This window comes from Heteronotia binoei, chromosome 1 (assembly GCF_032191835.1).
Source record: "Heteronotia binoei isolate CCM8104 ecotype False Entrance Well chromosome 1, APGP_CSIRO_Hbin_v1, whole genome shotgun sequence".
Lineage (NCBI taxonomy): Eukaryota > Metazoa > Chordata > Lepidosauria > Squamata > Gekkonidae > Heteronotia > Heteronotia binoei.
This window is the reverse complement of record NC_083223.1, coordinates 33,010,569-33,029,394: the sequence shown is the minus strand read 5'-3', so window position 1 is coordinate 33,029,394 and position 18,826 is coordinate 33,010,569. Positions and strand designations below refer to the sequence as shown.

At 43.5% G+C, this 18,826-nt stretch overlaps 1 protein-coding gene across 2 annotated transcripts in view; it reads left to right on the top strand.

Moving 5' to 3' along the window:
• The window catches only part of WDFY2 (WD repeat and FYVE domain containing 2), a 79,114-nt gene that overhangs the window by 32,807 nt on the left and 27,481 nt on the right, over positions 1 to 18,826 (top strand). Inside the window, exons 2-3 of one of the 2 annotated variants that reach the window (XM_060233311.1) lie at positions 930 to 997; positions 17,895 to 17,968. In XM_060233311.1, the coding sequence (XP_060089294.1) occupies positions 930 to 997; positions 17,895 to 17,968 (142 nt within the window). The remainder of the gene's footprint in view (positions 1 to 929; positions 998 to 17,894; positions 17,969 to 18,826) is intronic. The other variant, XM_060233316.1, reaches the window with a different exon arrangement.

Below are 18,826 nucleotides of genomic sequence, written 5' to 3'. Positions count from 1 at the left end.
GATGTGATAAGACTGTCTAAATCCATTTAGGAATAAGAGAAGCTGTGTTCTGCCATCATTCACAGCTGACTTTGGTGACTGATGTGGGTTATTGCCATGTTTGTGTACTCCCTCCTGTCAGGTGTGGAGTGCTGTTGAGGGCTTTCTGGTTTCAGAAACCTTCAAAGAAGCCCTTAATTTCTGGAGCGGTTCAGATGTGTTCATCTGGGCTGATTGATATCCCCTCCCCCACCTGGATCACAAAATGGGATTCTAAACCAAACAGCAGTCCCTGTTTTCAGTTCCAGTTTCCTGTGAGGAAACCAACCTCTGTTTTATATAGAGAAATCCGACCTGAATGCAATAGTGTCTGAGTATAGCTAAAACTTCTGAAGCAAAGACTCTAGCTTACATATTTCCTAGAGCTACTTGTGCATTGTAACATCTTTTTTTATGTCCTGACTTTTTATTTTGCCTAATGTTTCAGGAACAGTATGGCAGTGTGGCAGCTGATGCCATACTAACCTTTCTTTTGTCCTAACACTGTAATTTTCCCAGTTGTACCATTCCCACCCCCTTTTCCTTTTCCTGCACCTCAACCTGGGAATATCAGTCCATCAAGTAACTTTAAAGTTCCTTCCTGATCTTATTCCAAGGTTCCTGGTCTGCACTTCTATATTATTTGCCTCCATGTCAAGAAACTCCAATCTCACAAGTCTGGACATAGACTTGCAAAGGGTTGCTAGGCTACACTCAAGCTGCCCTGGGAGTAGTTTTCAGCCAATAGGTCCCCTTTCTTTTAAGTCTACCTGAACTCCTGCGGTTAGATCATAATGACCGGTTACATTTAAGAATCCCTGTTGCCCAAATCTGTGTGGTTGTGTTGATTTTAAAAAGGTGATCTGATGATGATGGGGAAATGCTAAAGATGCTTTCCCCCTTTTTTACAGAACGGTTCGTGTATGGCTGAAGAGAGACAATGGTCAATATTGGCCTAGCATATATCATACAATGTCATGTAAGTATTTTGAATTTTTTCATGCATTTTAGAATTTTTCATTTATTTTTGAATTTTTTCATGCAACCTGGGGGTCCTAATAGAAATGGGGGGGGGGCAGTTTGAAAATCCTAGCTCCCATTACAGATCCCCCCCAAGAGTATTCTGAATTTCAGGAGGTTGATCAGTTTCATCTTCCTTCTCCCTCCTCTTTAACTGACAGTTGTTCTCATCATTCCCTCTCTTCTGAGCATGACTAGAATTTTCTCTGCATCTAGAGGTCCCCAGCTAGGTAGTATCCCCTATCTTATTTATGGGTGGTTCAATTTCATGCCTTTTTATTATTCAAACAGGCTGTCCAGTTTAATATTAGATATAATGATCTCCCTTCCCTCTTCTAAGTCTTCACTGCCCCTTTTTGCAGTTTTTTGTTGGGAGCTCAGAGCTTAGCATACTAAGTATGCATGTTGTGTGCTGCTCTGGGCTGGCTTCTTGCAAAGTGCTTTCAATGCCAGCCCACCCATTAGGTGGACCCAGGCAATTGCCTAAGGCCCCAAAACCAGCCCTGTCATGACCCCATTCATCTACCTGCAGTAGCTGGCAGCACCTGAAAGCACTCCTGGTCCTAGTAGGTGGCTTGCAGTGACATTGATCCTCACCCTCTATTGAGGGAGCAGAACTGGCGGTGGGGTGGTTGGTGACCGTGCACTCATTGACATGGGTACCCAGAATCCTTGGGCTGTCCTTAAATTCTTCTGGCCAAGCATTGCAAGGGGAACACTGAACCATGGTTGATCTGGAAAAGGAAAGGGCTCCCAAGCTTGTACGAGCTGCCAAAAATTCACCCCTCTTCCAAATTAAAGGCAACATTTTGGGAAAAGGCATTTAAAGCCTCAGACTTTGCGTCCAGTTTGGCTTCAGCAGAGTTGGCACTGGACTTGACACCGTCGGCTCTGTCCCCTGGATCCATGTTCCAACAGGTCTGTTTGGAATTGTGCTTTTCTCGGGTTCAGCATGCATCCTCAGAGCCACCAGCCAAGAAGGCTAAGACCAAATGGAAGGATTGTGAGGATCGACCAGGTATCAACCAAGTAGACTCTCTCTTACGGAATAAAGGTAGAGTTTAATAGTTTTGACACAGGGGTCAACCCTCTGCTTGGGGGTTTTCATGAATGAGGCTAATGGTTACAAAATTATAGTCAAAATGCTTGGGCAAATATGGCTCCCCCCCCTCTTTTTCACAGCAAGTTGTATATCAGCTGGAGACAGCATAGTCCAGGGGTGGCCAAACTTGCTTAACGTAAGAGTCACATAGAATAAATGCTAGATGTTTGAGAGCTGCAAGACATGAACGTCAGATGTTTGTGAGCCGGAAGGAAGGAAGATTGGGGGGAAGGAGAGGTAATAAATAAAGCAACTTTAACTTTAAATGCATTCTCCAAGCCACCAACTGGCTTGGTTTGGAGAAGTGATTTAAAGAGAGAAATGCCCTCTCCAAGTTGGCCGATGGAGTGGTAGGGGCTTTGAGAGCCGCACAATATATGCGAAAGAGCTATATGTGGCTCTCGATCTGCAGTTTGGTCACCCCTGACATAATCCTTTCGGTTTGCACCTTCCCAAAGCCAATCCTGTAGCCTAGGTTGAGGCAGGCACCAAGTCCTTTTTTTCATGGCAACAAGATGTCAAATCTAAACAATGAAAAGATGGCTTCTAAACTACAAAGTGAAAAACATCACCTCCCCCCCACCCCCTTGACACAGGATAGCCATCAGGCAGCAGAGTTATATTGAGCATGCAGCAACAGAATGCAATAAAACATCTCATGGCAGGACACATCCTGACAAGGACAAACAAAGAGCTGTGCCTCATTGTTGGGTGTGCACTGGGTGCTTCAATTGAAGAGTGTGCTGCTGAGGGGCTGTCAGAACCTCTGGGAAGAGGGTTTTCTCTACAGAATGTTTCTGGTCGACAAAAAAGATGAAGGAGTAAGACCTATACTAGTTCTAAAAGTTAAATGTTTTTCTTAATGTTTCCAAATTTTGCATGGTTTTGATCCCTTCAATTTTGAAATTATTAAAGTTAAATCGTTGGTTTATTGTTATCAATTTGAACAATAGTTATTTTCATATTTCTGTTCATCAGCAATACTATAAATTCTTAAGGTTCCCTGCAGGAATCGTGCTGCAGTTTACGGTGTTGCCTTTTGGTCTGGCAGTGGCACCCAGAGTATTTTCTAAATATATGGCTCCAGTAGTAGCTCATTTACGGCTACAGGGTTGCCATATTTTTCTGTATCTGGATGATGGGCTGGTGGTTGCTAACTCTAAAGATCAGTTAATGACACACTATTCCCTAGTTTTGCAAACCTTGCCAAAGGCTTGACTGTGACAGTTCTGCATCTTGCCAGACTGCATTTGAGACCTCTAAAACTCTGTTTTTGGTCTTTATATAGTGCTGAGCTGCATCCTCACTGGCAGAAGTTTATCCATTCCTAGACAAGTTATCCAGTCTTTGGCCTTAGGAACGTGTCCTTTGAGATGCCAGGACATGATGTAGTTATCCCCACAAATGCTTCACTACTAAATTGGAGGGCTCATTGTGGAGCCCAAGGTGGGTGGATAGAGGATGAGAAACAGTGTCATGTTGACTTACTGGAGTTGCACACAGTTCATTATGCACTTAGCTCCTTCTCAGATATCCTTTGGGATCAGTCTGTATTGTCACTGTGTTTTATATGAACAAACAGGGTGGCACAGGATCCAGAGATCTATGCAGGAGGCCATTCCAATCTGGCTAGCAGTTTAGAAGCTCAGTGCTTCCATCCAGACTATACGCATCCTTGGAAGTATGAATGTAGAGGCAGACAGGTTAAGCACAACAGGGACATTATCATATGAATGGTCCCTAAATCTGGTGTATCTGGAACCATTTTTTGTCCTTTGGGGAACTCCACAGATCAATCTATTCAAAAGCTGCACAATTTTGCTTCCAAGCAGGGAGGTGGCATAGGCTCTCTAGGGGATTATGCATTCCAACTGTGTTGGGAGGGGACTTTGTTGTATTCTTTCCCTCCATTCCCAATACTTATCAGGCCAGGAGAGAGAACTCAGACAGGATCTTAGTGACTCCTTTTTGGCCTTGCCAGATCTGTTTCCAGGTCTGATGGAGGTTTCCCACAGACGATATATTCTGCTACCCAAACAACTAGACTGATCAGCATAGACCAAGTTTTCCACCACAATCTGGATCATCTCAACCTCACTGTATGGAGGCTTGGAACAAGGACATAATAGTCTTGCAGGATGCTAACAATGTTCTTTTAAATTCATGAACACCCGGGAAATCCTGTCTTTATAAATGGAGAAGGTTTTCAAAATGGTGTGTTTTGAGAGTCGTGACTCCATATACTATGCCCTTTTGAGATATATTTCAAACAAAGTTTGAGTCCAGTGGCACCTTTAAGACCAACAAAATTCAAGGTACGGGCTTTTGTGTGCATGAACACTTCCTTAGATACATTGAAATGGAAGTTACCGGCCCATAGATATAGGTAGAGTTACCAATATGGAGAGTAACTTCCATTTCAGTGTATCTGAGTAAGTGTGCTTGCCCATGAAAATGGGACTGCACAGAAGATTGATGGTGAAAACAGGTTTGCACTTAAATGGAACTGTTCATTGAGTATTTTCTGTGCAGGCACACATGCTTTCCCTCCTGCCCTGCTGCATGCTCTTGCTTTGGTAGTGCTAGAAGCACTGAGGGTGGGGGTGCCACGGCACAGGAATGCATCTTTCCTGAGTGGAAACTAAGACTTTAGCTCCAGCTTGCAGCACCCCCTGGAGGCTTTTAGCTGTAAAAACCTCTCCAATGGCAGGCCTGCTCATGCTCAGTCCCTGTGTGTGCCTGCACAGAAGATAATCAATGAGCAACAGTTACGCATAAGAGCAACCCTGTTTTATTCACCTCCTAAAATATAGTCCATTGTCTTCATATTCTAATTTGATGGAAAGCCTCAGTAGGAGGGGAAAGGCAGAAAAATTGCTTAGCAGTCTGCTATCTCACTCAGTCCATTCAGAAGAAGAAACTGTGTGTGTGTTGTGGACCCTGTATTACCTCCCCCATTGAAAAGTATTGCACAGTTGTCACATGTTCTTCCACCCACTTGTATTTGGGTTGAAGGTTACCTATTGCATACGACAAGAACATCTCTTGACTGAGTGAGCCCAGGCCATATATCGGAAAGCTCTGGCTTTCATTAGGTTCTCATGATGTTCACTTAGGCCAAAATATAGTCTTGCATGGACAGTCTTGGCTGTGTGTTCCCTTTGATGCAAGGCTGTAAGCTTTAATTAATATACCAAGTAAAAAGTGCTCAAGGTTTGGGTAAGAATAGCTTTATACTTAAACAGAATAATGAAAAGCCAGATGACCAGCCAACTGAAGCCTTTCCCTTACTAGCGAGACTTAATTATAAGCAGTTTTTGTATATTCATCTGTGTTGCTGCATTATGATGATGTGTAAATTTCAAACTTCAGATTTCAGAAGCAAATGCCAGTTAGGGTGGCTGCAGCATTCTAACATGAACCTGCTATCAAAGCAGCTGTGCAGAAGCAATTGCCTGAGGATGCTGGAAATTCTGCCTTAAACACCAAGGCTGGTATTTGGCCTGCATGATCAAACAGACAATCCTAAAGTAGGACTGCACTGTGTTCCCCAAGCAACATATCCCACATTCCAGCAGGTCACCCCACTAGCTGCTCCTTTCACAATCTGCAATAGGTAGAAATGGCTGAAGGGTCTAGGAGCGAGGTGTGTTGGCTGTGTGACCTGCCACCACCAGCCAACGTACTTCTTAACAAGTAGTTGAATCATGGAATTTGCTGCCAGTGCACAAAGATGGTCATGAACATTAGATGGATTTAAAAGAACATTAGACTCATTCATAGAGGATCAGTCCTTTAAAGCTGCTAGGAAACTTCCAGAGGCAGCAGACCTCTGAATATGAGCACTGGGAGCCAGCATCAGGGAAAGATCTTGGTCTCTCTATCCTGGTCTCTCCACCCAGGGCAGGGGTGGCCATGCTGCAGCTTGGGAGCCACACGAGCTCTTTTACATATATTCTGCAGTTCCTGGAGGCTGAGGAGAAACTTAATGCAGGATTACTCTCAAGTAAGCATCCTTCGCATCCGGATCTCAGTCAGCCTCTGAGAGCTGACCCATAGGTAGTTGACTATTTCTGCCATGAATGAAGTGGGGAAGGAAAGGGAAACAGGTGGGCTTGCAAGCTCTTCTCCAGCACCACAGAGGTTGCCCTGAGACCTAGAGCTGGGAAAGAGAGTACAAGAGCCGAGGGAGCCACTCAAGGAGGGACAGAATTAAAGAGGGTGACACAGGGTTCCCCCCGAGTTTCAAAGCTGTTGTAGGAGCTGTGTTTACTAACCTTGGTACCACAGCAAAGAGAGATGCATAATGATGCAAACAGTTGTTAGTTATTTATATGGTACATATGTGTTTCCTTCTCCCACTGGGGCCAAAAAATAATTCCCTAATCTTTCCCAATGCTGGTCTTATTGGGACTGTTATTCCCAGCTTTTGTTTTTTTAAAAAGTTTTCTTTTAGCATGGTCTTGTTGTCAAGTGCACACATATGTATTTTATCTTTCTGTGCAAATAAAGTATTGAGTTTTAATAAAGACATTTGTGTAATATTTGTTCATGTCTTGCAGCTCTCAAACATCTGACATTCTATGTGGTTCTTACATTTAAGCAAGTTTGGCCACCCCTGCTCTGGGGCAACTGCTTGGGCTGTAATTGCAAAACAGGGTTCTGGATTAGATGGACCACTGATCTGTTCTAGCCAGACTCTTCTCACATTCAGTACTCTTATGAGAGATGGTAAACTGTGGAGACCTGATGTAGCACAGTTTGAGAGGCATAGGTGATTAAAAATGGGAAATGTGTAGGCTCCTGAATGTGGGAGGATGAACATAAGAAACTGATGACCTTTCCATAGAGTTCAGATGTGCAGGTGTTTTTGAGTATAAAAGTGAGTAATACAGTGTATGGAACAATAGCATTTAATAGTGGAAGGGATCAGGATTCCTTGAATAAGTTAGCATCTCATTCATTTTGCAAGGTTGGAAAGTATATATCTCTGAGTTTAAATGGCAAGTCTGCAGAAACACCTTAGAAGTGGCAACTCTCTGGACTGTGTTGACCTTGATGTGTTGCCAGCATGTTTGTGATTCTCATTAATCCAGTCCTGCAACCCACTATGGGGTGGTTTAAAAACAAGATTAACCTCATTCCTACAGCACTTCTAACATCTAAATGCTACACAATGTATGGAAATAATTTAAAGTTCCAATAATCCAGTAAAGGGAAAATCTTCAAAAGCAAGAAGAAGGGGAAACAGTTTCCTTTTCAGTATAGCCTGCATCTTGAAACGGTTCTTTAACACAAATCTGACAATGTTGAATTTCTTTGTGGTTTTTAGAAAGATGGTACATTGCACACACAACAGTTTTAGGAGAATGGGATCCACATCCAGATATACTGTCCCAAATTGGTAGCTGCACTGTCTGGTCACTATAATTTGGCCCTATGTATGTGGGCATGAGACTAGTGTGGTCTTCAGTCAGGATGCAGTAAAAGGTGCTTTGTTCAATTTCTGCAATATGTGGTTTGTTGTAATTCATGAAGTTCCTGCACAGGCAGAGGCACCTTCTGATTTTACTTCTTAGCAGGGCTTCTTGTTGTTTTTGAAGAAACCCAGCAGGAACTCATTTGTGTATTAGGCCGCATACCCCTGACATCACCATTGTTTCCCACAGGGCTTTTTTGGTAGAAAAAGCCCAGCAGCAACTCATTTGCATATTAGGCCACAGCCCCTGACACCAAGCCAGCTGGAACTGCGTTCCTGTGTGTTCCTGCTAAAAAAAAATGCCTTGCTGCTTAGCTGATCCACAATTATTTACTATGTGTTGTATCCTGTAGTCTTGACTCCAGGTCATGCTGCTTGTTGGATGAAGATCATATTTTCCTGGCACCAAAAAGACACGATTTTGTCCTTGGATGTTCAGATGGCACCTTCCTTGCAACTGTGGAAGTTGTGTCACTGTGTGTGTATCGGAGGATCCTATTAAATAACATATCTTTTTCATACAACAGCATATTGTTTCATTATAGAATTACATATTGGCACAGTTTTTACATTTACGTTTTTAGATTTGTATCAAATTTCACTGAAGCCATTAGTGACTTATCTGGGCACAAGTTTGTCTATGCCAGATGTTCCCAACCTTGTGGTGCCTGCAGGCACCTCTGGAATTTGGGAAAGGGTAGCAGCATCACTACAAAATGACTGCCAGAGGAGCAAAGCCAACTTGAAAATGTTGGAAGGTTGATTTACACATCTAGGGTTTACACTGGAGCATCTAATGTTCCTTCTATCCTTGTTCTTCACACATCTTTAAATACAGCATGCCAAGGCACACCTTGCCATCAGGACTGTCCTCAGACCCTCAAAGGTGGGATAGAAATGTGACAGATACCTTGTGTTGATAGGATTTCTCAGCATATCACATTGATTTATTAACTCTAGTGTTAGTTTAATTATGAAGGGAATTTTTGATTACTGCTGAAGATGGGGTTACTTTGCAATGGAGTACAGTTTCTATTGATATCAGACTTCCTCTGTGTGTGTGTGTGTGCGCGCACATGTGCGTGTATGTGCAGTGGTGGGATTCAGCAGGTTCGCACCAGTTCTATGGAACCGTTACCTAATGTGCTATCGGTTCTATAGAACCGTTTGTTGGTCGGGCACCCTCGGATCAACGGGGACTTTCCCCTCTAAGTGCCTAAAACTCACCAGTTTCTTTTCCCCACCAGACTGCAAAAAAGCCCAAGCGAACAAGTTAGACGCACGCCCTGCCAGGAATTGCGTCTCACTCCCTCCAGCCCCTTCCAGCTTCACCACTCCCACGTGTGATTAAAACCCAGGCGCCGAGGAAAAAGCAGCTCAAGCTAACCACCGCGGCGCCTTCTGGGACTCGTAGTCCTTGCGCTCGGTAGCGCAGCAGGCAGGAGGCTTGAAAGACTACCAGACCCGGCATGCCCCTCGGCAAAGAAGGGCTCCGCTCGCTCGTGTGCGCTCGCGGAGTCAGGAAGCCCTGCCCACTTTCATTCCTGGAAGGATGAGTAGGCGAAGGTCTGTGGGCTGCAAACGCTTGTGGGGGCGTCGGGCTTGTTTGGCTTTTTTTGCAAATGGCAGTCAAATTAGGTGACAGATTTTTCTTTTTGCAGAGAGATAAATATTGGAGCGTGTTGCCATGTATGCAAAACAAGGCTTGATAGCCGGGCTTTTCCCCAGCCAACGGTTGATCTGTTCAGATGGGTTCTGTGGCATGCGTTTGGGTGCTCCAACTGTAGTAGCTTTCAGGTGATGGTAAAAAAAAACCTCTGCCTGGACATGTGAGTCCTCCACCCGTGTTTGCTCAAGCTTGTATAACCAGCTTTGGTTGGCACACTGCTTTTTTAGGGAGGCCAGCCTTTTAAGCTCACATTGCCAGAGTGACACTTCGTTCTGCAAAGCCAGGGTGTCAAACATCTGACCTGGGGGCCGAATCAGGCCCTCGGAGGGCTCCTATCAGGCCCCTGAGCAACTGACTGTCATCTGCTTCCTTCTTTCTCCTTTCTGCATAACAGCTTGCTTTGCAAGGCTCCCTCAATTGCACAGGAACTGCAGAGCAAAACTTCTATTTTCTCCATTGGCTGAGGCTCCTCCCTTGGGGAGGAAGGAGGAGGAATAGCTTGCTTTGCCAGGCTCCCTCAATCGCACAGCAGAGATACTGAGTGAAGCCTCTCTTCCTTCTATTTGCTGAGGCTCCCCCCCCCCCAGTCCCCTGGGGAAGGAAGGAAAGAGCCAGAGCTTCCTTTGCCCAGTTCCTTGGATCCCGTGGGAGAAATACAAAGAAAGCACCTTTAAGACCAACAAGTGCTAATGCTTTTAGCATGTTTTAAGTTTTTTAGGAAATATATTTGTGTTTGTGTCCTTTATAAAGTTTGTATCTTTGCTACCTAATCTTTAAATAGGAACACACATGGCCCAGCCTGACATGGCCCAGCCAGACAAGGTCTCCTTTATGTCAGATTCGGCCCTCATAACAAAATGAGTTTGACACTTCCATAGCAGTCTGTACACTGGTTGTAACGGGCTTGAACCTCCCACCCCCACCCCGCTTCAGGTTCCACTGCAAGATTCTCTGGTTTGATTTTGGTTCTCTGGCTTGACACATTGGCTTGTGGTTCCTCTGGGATTACTGAGTTCTGTAGAAGTTCTGCTGAACTCGCTGTCTGTCAGTGATTCCTACTTGCAGACATTGGGGGGGGGGGTTTGCCCTGGAAGCAGCTTGCAGGGTTTTCTGTCCCCCCTTCCACTGGAAATAATGTTCAGAGGCCCATAAAATTGGACTCACTCCTTGGTCCAATCGACTTGAAACTTGGGGGTTATTTAAAGCAGGGGTCCCCAACCCCCAGGCCATGGACCGGTCCCGGTCCGTGGTGTGTTAGCATCCAGGCTGCACAGGGACAGCACTCTTGGCTTCCTGGGTCACAGATCTGGGAAGCTGAGAGCGGTGGGATGGATCAGCGGCGTGTGCTCTCCTCCAAGCCCTGCTTCCCAGGCATAGAGGAGAGCAGGCTTGCTCCACCACCCCTTTTGCCCACCCACACAGCCTCACTCCAAAGACGGTGGTGGACGAAAGAGGCAGTGTGGCCTCACTCTGAGGCTGCCTCCCCTTCCAGGGGAGGTGGCCAGAAGCAGCCCCAGTCTCCCCCGTATTTAAAGACCCCCATGGGGGCAGGGACATGGGAGCAGGGTGGCCTGGGGCAGCAAGAACCCCTGCACCACCCCCCACAGTCCGTGGAAAAATTGTCTGCTACAAAACTGGTCCCTGGTGCCAAAAAGGTTGGGAGCCACTGATTGAAAGGACAGGCACCAGCAGCTTCCCTGCGATTGTGGTGCTTGTGCCTCTAAAAGCCAGTTTGGTGTAGTGGTTAAGTGTGCGGACTCTTATCTGGGAGAACCGGATTTGATTCCCCACTCCTCCACTTGCACCTGCTGAAATGGTCTTCGGTCAGCCATAGCTCTGGCAGAGGTTGTCCTTGAAAGGGCAGCTGCTGGGAGAGCCCTCTCCAGCCCCACCCACCTTGCAGGGTGTTTTTTGTGGGGGAGGAAGGGAAAGGAGATTGTGAGCCCCTCTGAGACTCTTCGGAGTGGAGGGCGGGAAATAAATCCAATATCATCATCTTCTTCTTCTTCTTCTTCTTCTTCTTCTTCTTCTTCTTCTTCTTCTTCTAAAAACAACTCCCCCGGCCACCTGGAAATCTTTCAAAACAACTGTTCCATTTCCCCAGCCATTCCCCATACAGAATAATGGTCCTGAAAAAACTGGAAATGGGGGGGGGAATTACCAATATATTCCCAGTCCAATATACCTGAACCTGAAAAGGTACTTTTTTGGCACGTCCCACCCAGGACCCTGGGAATTATATTGTTATGGACAGTTGTTGGTATTTATGGCGAGAAAATGGTTGGATCCAACACTGAAGAGGGAAAAAATCAAACATTACTAAGGACATAGGTGTATTAACAGCAGTTAGTGACTAGTTTACCAGGTTTCTATCCTGTTTATCCTTTCTATCAAGAGCCAGTTTGTTGTGGTGGTGAAGTGTGCGGACTCTTGTCTGGAAAAACTGGGTTTTATTCCCCACTCCTCCACTTGCAGCTGCTGGAATGGCCTTGGATCAGCTATAGTTCTTGCAGAGGTTGTCTTTGAAAGAGCAGCTTCTGGAAGAGCTCTCTCAGCTCCACCTACCTCACAGGGAGTCAGTTGTGGGGGAAGAAGATAATGGAAATTGTAAGCCACTCTGAGACTGATTCAGAGAGAAGAGTGGGGTATAAATCTATGGTCTTCTTTTTCTTCTTCTTCTCTTCCTCAAAATTGTTCAAAGCAATTGTTTAAATTGTTCAAAGTTAGGAGCAATCGTGTTTTATTTAATTGGCCAGAAGAAGAAGCCAAGATTTGTTGCAATCAGAATTCTGGACTGGGAAGACTGAAGGTCAAATTCCTGCAAAACTCACAGGCTGATTTCAATCAGTCACTATCAGTGCAATCCTAAAGCCATTTCCCTATGCAGCCCAGTTGCATAGACCTGTGTGAGAGTCTGAGTTAGATCTCCTAAGGATGGTGCTGTGTCTGTCAGCCCCACCTACTGCACAAGGTTGTGCGGATTTAAAGGGGAAGGCTAGTAAACCATGTATAACATCATGAGTACCTGAATACAAAGATGGGCTACATCAGGGGTAGGGAAATGGCTGAGAAGTTGAATGCATTTTTTGCCTTCACTGTGGAAGACGAGAAGTGTTTGCCCGCTCCAGAACCACTAATTTTGGAAGGGGTGTTGAAAGTCCTGAGTCAGAATGAGGTGACAAGAGAGGAGGTCCTACAACTGATAGACAAATTAAAAACTAATAAGTCACCAGGTCCGGATGGCATACATCCGAGAGTTCTGAAAGAACTCAAAGTTGAACTTGTTGATCTTCTGACAAAAATATGTAATCTTTCATTAAAATCTGCCTCCGTTCCTGAAAACTGGAAGGTAGCAAATGTCACCCCCATCTTTAAAAAGGGTTCCAGAGGATTTCCGGGAAATTACAGGCCAGTCAGTCTGACTTCAATACCGGGAAAGTTGTTAGAAACCATTATCAAGGACAGAATGAGCAGGCACATTGATGAACACGGGTTATTGAGGAAGACTCAGGATGGGTTCTGTAAGGGAAGATCTTGCCTCACTAACCTGTTACAGTTGTTTGAGGGGGTGGACAAAGGGGACCCAATAGATGTTGTTTACCTTGACTTCCAGAAAGCTTTTGATAAAGTTCCTCATCAAAGGCTCCTTAGAAAGCTTGAGAGTCATGGAGTAAAAGGACAGGTCCTCTTATGGATCAAAAACTGGCTGAGTAATAGGAAACAGAGAGTGAGTATAAATGGGCAGTCTTCGCAGTGGAGGACGGTAGTGCCTCTCCCCAAAATACCCTCCCAGTTTCAAAAAGATTGGACCAGGGGGTCCAATTCTATGAGCCCCAAAAGAAGGTGCCCTTATCCTTCATTATTTCCTATGAAAGGAAGGCATTGAAAAGGTGTGCCATCCCTTTAAATGTGAGGGCCAGAACTCCCAATATGGAAATATCTTCAATAAATCTTTCTTTAAACATAATCTAGTTGTCTTTACCTCTTTTACTGTTCTTATTGCAGTATTTAATGCGTGAATTATTAAACTACCTTTCAGTATATCTTTTGATATAGTTAAAATGGTCATTAGGACATAGAACCTGTTGTTAATTTATTTGAATCCCACCACTGTGTATGTGTGTACATGTGCATGCTGGAGGTGGTGGGGTTTCCCCTGTGGGTGGTGTGTTATGGAGATACAGCCTTGTTTTGTACACTTAACCCACAACAGGTAGTGATAAAAGCGATGGGAGAAGCATATTTTTCTCTACTAACTGCATGTAGAAACAGATTCTCTCCATGAAAATAAGCTGTGTCAGTTCTTAACCCTGCATCAATATTTGAGATGTGAGACATGATGCAGATGTTTCCCAAAAGAGTGCCAGACAGACTGTAACTAGCTTGTTCACGCAGAGGGAAGCAACAAATCTCTCATGCTTGAGTTTTCTAAAGAGCCTTTTAGTCTCTTATTGTTGATGATATAGTTTCCATTTGTGAGTGCATAAAAATAGAGTTCTTAAATTGATTTTGGCTTGTAAGGGTGTGCTATTGCAGGATGAGTATATTTAAAAATATTTTGAATAAATGCAATAAACAAGTTAAATACTCATAGTAGAAAGTGACTCTATGCAGGCATGCATGGTTTGCATACTGTAAATGCTGCCAGCTTCTCAGCAGTCTTATGGCCCATTTTAAAGACAAGTTGTTTTAGACCAGGCTTACTTCTTTGATGGACCCATGCTAGCTTCTCTGGGCAAAAATGACTAACTTATTTTACTTCCAGAATAGTGAAGAACCTTGGATGTTCATTTTGTTTCCCACAATCACCCCATTAAATGAAACTGAAGATGGCAACATGATTTCTAGTTGATTTAATAAAAGCATAAGAACATAGGAAGAACCCTGTTGGATTAGACCTGTGGTCCATCTAGTCCAGCATCCTGTCTCACACAGTGGCCAACCAGTTCCTCTGGAGGGCCAGCAACAGAGCATGGCAGCTGAGACCTTCTCGTGATGTTGCCTCCTGGCTCTTGGATGCAGAGGTTTAGTGCTTCTGAATGTTGAGGTTCCCCTCAAGTCACCATGAATAGTAAACACTGATAGACTTAGCCTCCACATATCTGTCTTTGAAAGCTGTTTGTTCCTTTGACCACTGCATCCTCTGGCAGCAAATTCCACATTTTAATCATGCTCTGTGTAAAGGAGTATTTCCTTTAATCCTTCCTGCTCAGTCAGTCAGTTAGCTCTAAACTTCCTTGTTATTAAAATAGTAGTACAGGAACCTTTTTCAGGGAGTATATTAATGTACAGAAAAGTATCTTTATTTTTTTTTTCTTTCAGTAACGGGCTAGAATTAAATCTCCTTAGAAATGTGCCTTTACCCACTGTTCCAAATTGGCTCCAATTGAATAACTTAATCTGTAAAGGTACCAATTTAAGTTGATTAAACCCTGCAGACTAAAATTAAACCCAGGAGAGATTGTAACTAAATGGCAGGGTGTGCTTTATCCTCTTGCAGAGGAAATTCATACAGCCTATTAAACTATGATTTAGGGTGTATTGCCTTATTTCAGTAGTGCAACTTCAGTAGTTCAGCTTCAGTAGTGCTTCAGTGAAACAAGATTAAAGAGAACGAAGGAACTGTGCTATAAAATCTCTTGCTAGGATGCTGTCTTTAGATCATTTTGAACTAAGAATGAACAGTAATAGATAACACATAGGAAAATTTCTGAAATCCAGAATGGTGCAATATTTTTTTTCTTGTTTGCTATCAAGTCACAGCTGATTTATGGCACCCCTTGGAATTTTCAAGGCAAGAGATATTCAGAGGTGGTTTTGCCACTGCCTGCCTTTGCATAGCAACCTTGGACTTCCCTGGTGGTCTCCCATCTAAATACTAACCAGGGCTGATCCTGCTTAGCTTCCAAGATCTGATGAACAAAGGCTAGCCGGGGATATCCAAGTCAGGATATTTATCATTTGCAAGTGGGGGGACCCACAAGAAACTAGCAGGAGTGGCTCTCCCATTCCCTCCTTTACCTCCTACTTCTCTCAGTCTCTCATTCTTTCTCCCTCCTGCCACCGCTTTTCTTACTTTCTCCTCCATATTTGTCACTTTTGCTTCCTTTCCCTCCCCTCCCCACCCATCACTCCCTTTTTCTGCCTTCCCCCCCCAATCACTCTTTCTGCCCCTCTTTCTTTCTGCCTGTCTCCCTAGAAAAAATGGCTGCTTTGGAGGGTGGATTCAGCAGCATTATACTATGCTGAGGCCTTTCCTCTCCCCTTCCCAAACCTTGCCCTCCTCAGACTCCACCCCAAAATCTTCAAGAACTTTCCAAACTGGCACTGGAGTCAGACCTGGCCCAAATAAATCCTCTAAAGGCAAAAAATAGACCTGGAAAGGGCCCTGCCCCCTCCTCCCCGTCTCATTCACAAAAACCTAGACTGGAATACTGTGATTGCCTAGCAACTGTCACTGAGGGAATCTGTTGCTTAAAGCTGCAGGTGCTGTTGTTGTTTTTGGTTGTTCATTTGTTTGTTTCAATTGCTATTCCGCCCTCCCCACAAAGTGGGCTCAGGGCACATCACAGAGCAAAATCTAAAACATATCATAGAAATTGCAGTATGTGTCAAATATAAATTATGTAATAGTTTAAAACACTTTAAAACAGCATAGATTAAAAACAGATCACACTATTTATCCATGTGCATAGATTTCCAGCTGGTATCTTTAAGCCTCTAAAAGCTTCTTAGGCTTGGTCATGTAGCCCAGACTATTATCTTATCATTACTGGACTATTATCTTATCAAATAACATTTGATAACTTCTCAGTTTTTAATCTTTTAAATTTAGCATTTTTCTGTAACCCTGAGGCCCTTTTTAGGTTTGTGAAATATTTGTCTTGCCCATTTACAGCTACAGTCATCGGATTTAAGGAACCAAATATTGGCTGACTTTGTTATTAGAATATAAGATTATTAGGGCCAACCGAAATGTAGCACAGTAGTGTGCAACCTTTTGAGTTTCCCAGAACTCCTCATCAGGCTGTTTGTAAAACAATTTTTATTAATTACTCACAAACTTACAAACATAATTTCAGACCACCCCCCCAATAAATGCTTATCAGACTGCTCACTATAACTCAACAGTTTTGATCTGAATATGATTAATGATCTTTAACCACTCAGATCTGTTCTTCAAGATTTTTATTCTTTTAGAAGGATGTGGACTTAATCATCAGACATATCTCCTTTACCTATTCTAACCACTCATTTACATTAGGAGTATCTTTTGATTTCCAAACAGTTCATAGCTGTTATTAAATTAATATCAGGCTGGTGGTAAGTAGCAAAAGGGGGATGAGAAAAAGATTTTTCCATTGTTATGGAATCTGTTTTGTGTCTCACTCAGGATGTGTAAGCAGGTAAATTGTGGAGAGCTGGTATCAGATTGCATTTTAGAAGAAAAGAAGATGGCTACTTTTATTTGAGAATACTAAAGCCAGTAGATGTCTCTTCAGCCTCAAACAGAACTCACAAGTCTCTTCAAAAGACTGAGAGAAAACATGCTAATCTCTCTATTGACAAAAGTGCAGTTTAATTTCAGGATTTAGAGTTAGGAACTACTGAGAATTTGTGTGTATATATATATATATATATATAATATTTCAGGCCAAACCAGAGATAATGGGACTGTTGTTTATGTATCTGCCCTATTAGTATACTAAGTAGGGCAACTTGCTCTGTCAACAGAACCTCTCTCTTCCATGGTGCAATCCTAAAATGAGTTATACTCTTCAAAGTACATTACAGTCAGTAGTTTTTTAAAGGGCACAACTCTGCTTGGGATTGCACTGTAAGACTCCATCGCACACACACGCACACACACATGGATTGTGCAAACGTGTGAAAAAGAAACTTGTCTGTTCCACCATGTGTTTAAATTGGGTTTGGCCTTTGGACAGCTTGCCTTTTTCATACTGTGTAACTGTGTTTGCATACTTCTGCATGACATGTAGTAACTTGATCTGATCAGTGGATGACTACAAACACCAGTTGCTTATGTTGTGTTTCTTATCCCCTGTTTTAAAACTTTTAGTTTATTGTCCCTGAAGATGAGACAAGGGAGACCCTGAGTGTTCAGCTCTTGGTCACGATTAATTTTAGTCTCATTTTAGGGCGGGATATAAAGATATAGCTTCAGTGGTGAAAAAGTGGATGTCAACTCTTGATAGTAGTGATGTGTGATCAGACCAAAAAGTGGAGGGAAAGCCAAGGGTTCTGCATTACCAGATATATACTGCGTAGATTGTGTGTAAATCTAATTTGGGGAGGGGATTGTAAAACAAGAAATTGGAAGCATTTTGGATGGGAGACTTCCAGTATTTTGGAAGTCTCCCATCCAAAATACCGACCAAGGCCAACCCTGCTTAGTTTCTGAGATCTGATGAGATCCAGTTAGTCTGGGTCATCCAGATCAACCCCACCCCCCACCCCGATTTTAGGGTAAAGACAACCACATACCAAATTCTCTCTCTCCAAACAGCATAAAACTGACTAGATGACTTTCAAGATTGATGAGTGTAACACCTTAATTTATCAGCATGTTCATTTTTGTTTTCCAGCTCCATGTTCGTGCATGTGCATTAACCCAGAAACAAGAAGGCTGTCCGTAGGTCTAGACAATGGTACAATTTCAGTAAGTACCAAGGATTCTGATTGAATGAATTTTTCTCGTTTTCCTCTGTGGGTACCCAAATCAGTTTCCAATACCATTCTTCCCGCCTCACTGTTATTCTCACAACCATCGCCCTCTCAGGTACGTTAGGGCTGAGAGAGAGTGACTGGACTAAAGTTACCCAACAAGCTTGCATGACAGGGTAAGGATTCAAACCTTGGTCTCCCAGGTTCTTGGCAGTCACTTTAACCACTACAATACAATTGCTCTTGTATAGCAATTCCCTCTTCCTCTGTCCCTTTGGGACAAAAGGGGGGCATTGTTGGCCAAGCTGTAGAAGGATCATTGCTCAGTGTTTGAACATACACTTTTCATCCAGAAGGTCCGAGTTTCAATCTCTGCCATGTCCAACTAAAAGATCTCAAGCAGCAGAGGTGAGAGAAGATTTTTCTTTATCTGAGTCCCTAGAGGGCGACTGCTTGTCAGAGTAGACAGTACTGAACATCCTGGTCTGACTAAGATTGGAGCTTATCAGAAAGAGCTTGGCTGCACTTTCTGTTGTTCAGTAAGTGTCTCTGAACAGAGCCAGGACAAGTGGTAAAGTTCACCATGCAGACTGCTTTGTCTTCCTGTACAGAGACAGGGACTCCATCTCAGTAGCATCCTTTCCTGGCTGATTTTATTCAGTATATTAAGTGACTTTAGGGCTGGGTGAGGTGTTTCCCTTTAAAACACATCTCTTTGATTGCAACAGGAGTAGGTCAAAAACTGTGGTGCATAGTCAGTTTCTGTGATGTTCAGCTAGAAAGAAATGCTTCACTTGTTCTCATTTTATTCTAACTATCTGAAAATAGAACTCCATAAGAAAACAAATAAGAG